General features: G+C 46.2%; 1 protein-coding gene across 1 annotated transcript; it reads right to left on the bottom strand.

The window, feature by feature from the left end:
* Positions 1-226: 226 nt before the first annotated feature.
* On the bottom strand, positions 227-2710 carry si:dkey-11p23.7 (V-set and Ig domain-containing protein). Its single transcript, XM_056286148.1, has 3 exons — positions 2656-2710; positions 734-1123; positions 227-645 (listed from the first exon to the last, which is right to left on the bottom strand). The coding sequence occupies exons 1-3, from the start codon at positions 2708-2710 to the stop codon at positions 227-229; spliced, it is 864 nt and encodes a 287-aa protein (XP_056142123.1).
* Positions 2711-2959: the final 249 nt, after the last annotated feature.

The raw sequence follows: 2959 nt of genomic DNA, 5'->3' as shown, positions 1-2959 counted from the left end.
ATAAATATATATATGTGTAGTCACAGGTATAGAGTATTGTAGTAATCATATTTAGTATAAATTGTGATCATATTTCTCATTCCATCAGTTTTATGTTTGCTGTGTGTGATGCTTTGCAGTTTCATAACCCCCCCCCCCCCCCAAAGAAAAAAGAAAAAGTAATGCTGGCTTGATGTTCAGACAGACTGAAGAGTCTCTAACAGAACCACGAGAAAAAACAAATGGGTCATTTCCAGTGGCAGCGGAGGCCAGGCAGTGCTCTGCCCAGCGCCCCCCACAGGCCGACCAGGAGGATAACCTTTGCCCCCAGAGAGAGAGACAGCAGGAGCAGCAGAGGAGGTGAAGTTTCCCCGGCGGGCAGCGGTTCCTGTCGGGGGGGCAGAACGTACAGTGTGGCCCGTTCCTTCCCCAACGGATTGGAGGCACTGCAGGTGTACTGCTGCCCTGGCACCACGTCTGCCAGCTGGCTGACTATCTGGTGAGCTGGCGAGTTCTGGGCCTGTGGGCCAACAGAGGCGTCGTCCAGGATCTCATTTGGACCGAACCACTGGATGTCTGGCAGAGGAGAACCCTGAACCCGACACAAAGCCCGGTACCCTGACTCCTCATTGCCCTCTACTGACATAGCCAGGATCCGCGGAGCAGCTGTACAAAGCAGAGAGAACCATTATCCATTCATCCATCGATCTATCGATCTATCTATCTATGTGTTTTTCTGTCTGTCTTGTCTTACCCTCCACTCTGAGTCTGGTACCCATCTTGTCCTCATAGCCGTGGTGTTCATGTCCCACCTCCACTCTGCAGTAGTAGCGTCCATTGTCCTGCAGGGCAGCACTGTTGATGCGCAGGGAGAGGTCGTGTTGCCGAGGGTTGCCCTCCAGGCGATAGCGCTGGTCCTGCCGCGGTCTTGGCTCGCAAGTTTGAGAGCTGGCTCGGCTGGTGCAGCGGTAGAGGACGATGGCAGCAGCGCCATGGCCCAGACGCCACACAGCCTGCAGGGTGGGGTGGTAGATGTGCTGCGGATGGCTGAAGGTGCACGGCAGAACCACTGGGTAACCCTCGATGGCTCGTACCTCTGCCTGCACGTTCATGGACCAGCCGTCATCTGTGGAGGCATGGTGGTCTGTGGAGGGAGGTGCACAGCAACAAAAACATGCTAGCAAGCAATCCAACTTTATTCTATTCATCCATTATCCAAACCGCTTATCCTGCTCTCACGGGCATGCTGGAGCCCATCCCAGCAGTCATTGGGCGGCAGGCGGGGAGAAACTCTGGACAGGCCACCGGGCCATCACAGGGCCCACACACATGCAGAGGACGACCCGAGATGACCCTCAAGGTTGGACTACCCCGGGGGCTCGAACCCAGGACCTTCTTGCTGTGAGGCTACCGTGCTAACCACTGCACCGCTCTCAAACTTTATTCAATTGCAATTCAAATTCGATGTAATATTTATGGTCATCATTGAATAAAATGTAATTCTTTTCTTTGTATATTTCTGTTTCCGTGTTATCCTGGAGGGGCTAGCTGGAAGTCTGCAGGAAAAAAATAGCAGCACTGCTAACTTGTCAGCGTGCTATTATCAGTACCACGATGTTGTGTATGAATCATACGTGTCTGATCAGGAAGCATTAAAATGGCTTTTTGGTTTTCCATATGTACTTTATATACACACACACACACACACACACACATTCATTTTTAACTTTACCCATGAAATTCTGCCTTTTGCATTTTGGATGTTTCCTTCATGCGGCTTTGTGTTCTTGTTACCACTGACATATTAACCTGACACATTAACTGTACTTTTGGAGCAAGCCCCACCGAATTAACAATCACATAGATTTAAAACCTGGTTTTAAGTCGAACAAAGTCCAAGACAAGCCCATTTTATTTATCACTCAACTTAAACTTGACTCCCTGAACTGCCTTATTTTAACACTATTAGCTACCAACAGATTATCATCTGTTGGTAGCTAATAGTGTTTAGTACCATAGAAGTTACCATAGAAATGATAAAGTAATTACTTTATCATTTCTGTGTTGTTGTCTTGTTATATTAACCAGTGTGCTGCTGTGCTACATTGTATCCAGTTGTGATACAATCCTGTGCAGACGAAGAACCATGTGAATCACCAGTAGAATCAGATACATCTGACAGGATGGGGTAACTTTAAATACATAAGTAGAGTTAAACTGGCGGTATTTCTACTGACTCGTCTGCATGATGAATCCGAAACACAAGAACTACTGTCGTCCGCAAATTAAAGCTCTTAAACCGTCTTCTGTCCTGCTACGAATGCCCTTCAGGCCTGCAGCGGTGTTCACGTGAGTCAGTAAAAGATCGCGAGCCGGATTCACAAGTTCCCTAAAGACCATAAAGCTCCAGAGGCTTTCAAGATGTCTCCTGACTGCAGGTCTCAGTCTCTTCAAATTATTTTTAAGTGAAAAGTTCAAAATTGAGAAATTTCTTTTGAGATTTTTTTGTGTGCCTGCAACCTTTCACTTAATTTCTTCTCAAATTTTAATTTAAAAGATTAATGTTTTGCAAATTTAGTCAAGGTCCGAATCCAATCTGATTTCTGATTTATCAAAGAAGGTAAAATACAACAAACACTACATAAAACAAGAGAAATGTTACTGTGTGTGTCTCACCTCCTTTGGCAGACACCAGCAGACTCAGAATGCTGCAGATCAACAAGGTGTCCATGTTGAGACTGGTGTGACCACAAGACAGACAGACTTAAAGATGGTGATGTGTGTGTGTGTGACTCAGTATATCCCAGACGAAGTCACATGGGTCAGATTTTCCCAGGTTAATATTTTCTATGAATACCGTTTCCTCTTTTAGAAAAAAAAACACACCAAATGAAAACACAATGAAATTCTGTACCATCCAGAAGACTGGTTTTACTGGTCTGCTCCCAGTATCCAACAATAGAAGACTATGGTGTACTGG

This window comes from Lampris incognitus, chromosome 9 (assembly GCF_029633865.1).
Source record: "Lampris incognitus isolate fLamInc1 chromosome 9, fLamInc1.hap2, whole genome shotgun sequence".
Taxonomy (NCBI): Eukaryota; Metazoa; Chordata; class Actinopteri; order Lampriformes; family Lampridae; genus Lampris; species Lampris incognitus.
The sequence above is the reverse complement of the archived record's forward strand: the minus strand, read 5'-3'. Positions and strand labels throughout refer to the sequence as shown.

What these genes read in the sequence shown, in the direction of transcription:
- si:dkey-11p23.7 (XM_056286148.1), bottom strand. Translation starts at nt 2,710, where the DNA reads ATGGACACCTTGTTGATCTGCAGCATTCTGAGTCTGCTGGTGTCTGCC. An exon ending in GCTGGTGTCTGCCAAAGGAG is followed by an intron (nt 1,124 to 2,655) that starts GTGAGACACACA and finishes CTCCCTCCACAG; the next exon opens with ACCACCATGCCTCCACAGAT. An exon ending in TACCAGACTCAGAGTGGAGG is followed by an intron (nt 646 to 733) that starts GTAAGACAAGAC and finishes TGCTTTGTACAG; the next exon opens with CTGCTCCGCGGATCCTGGCT.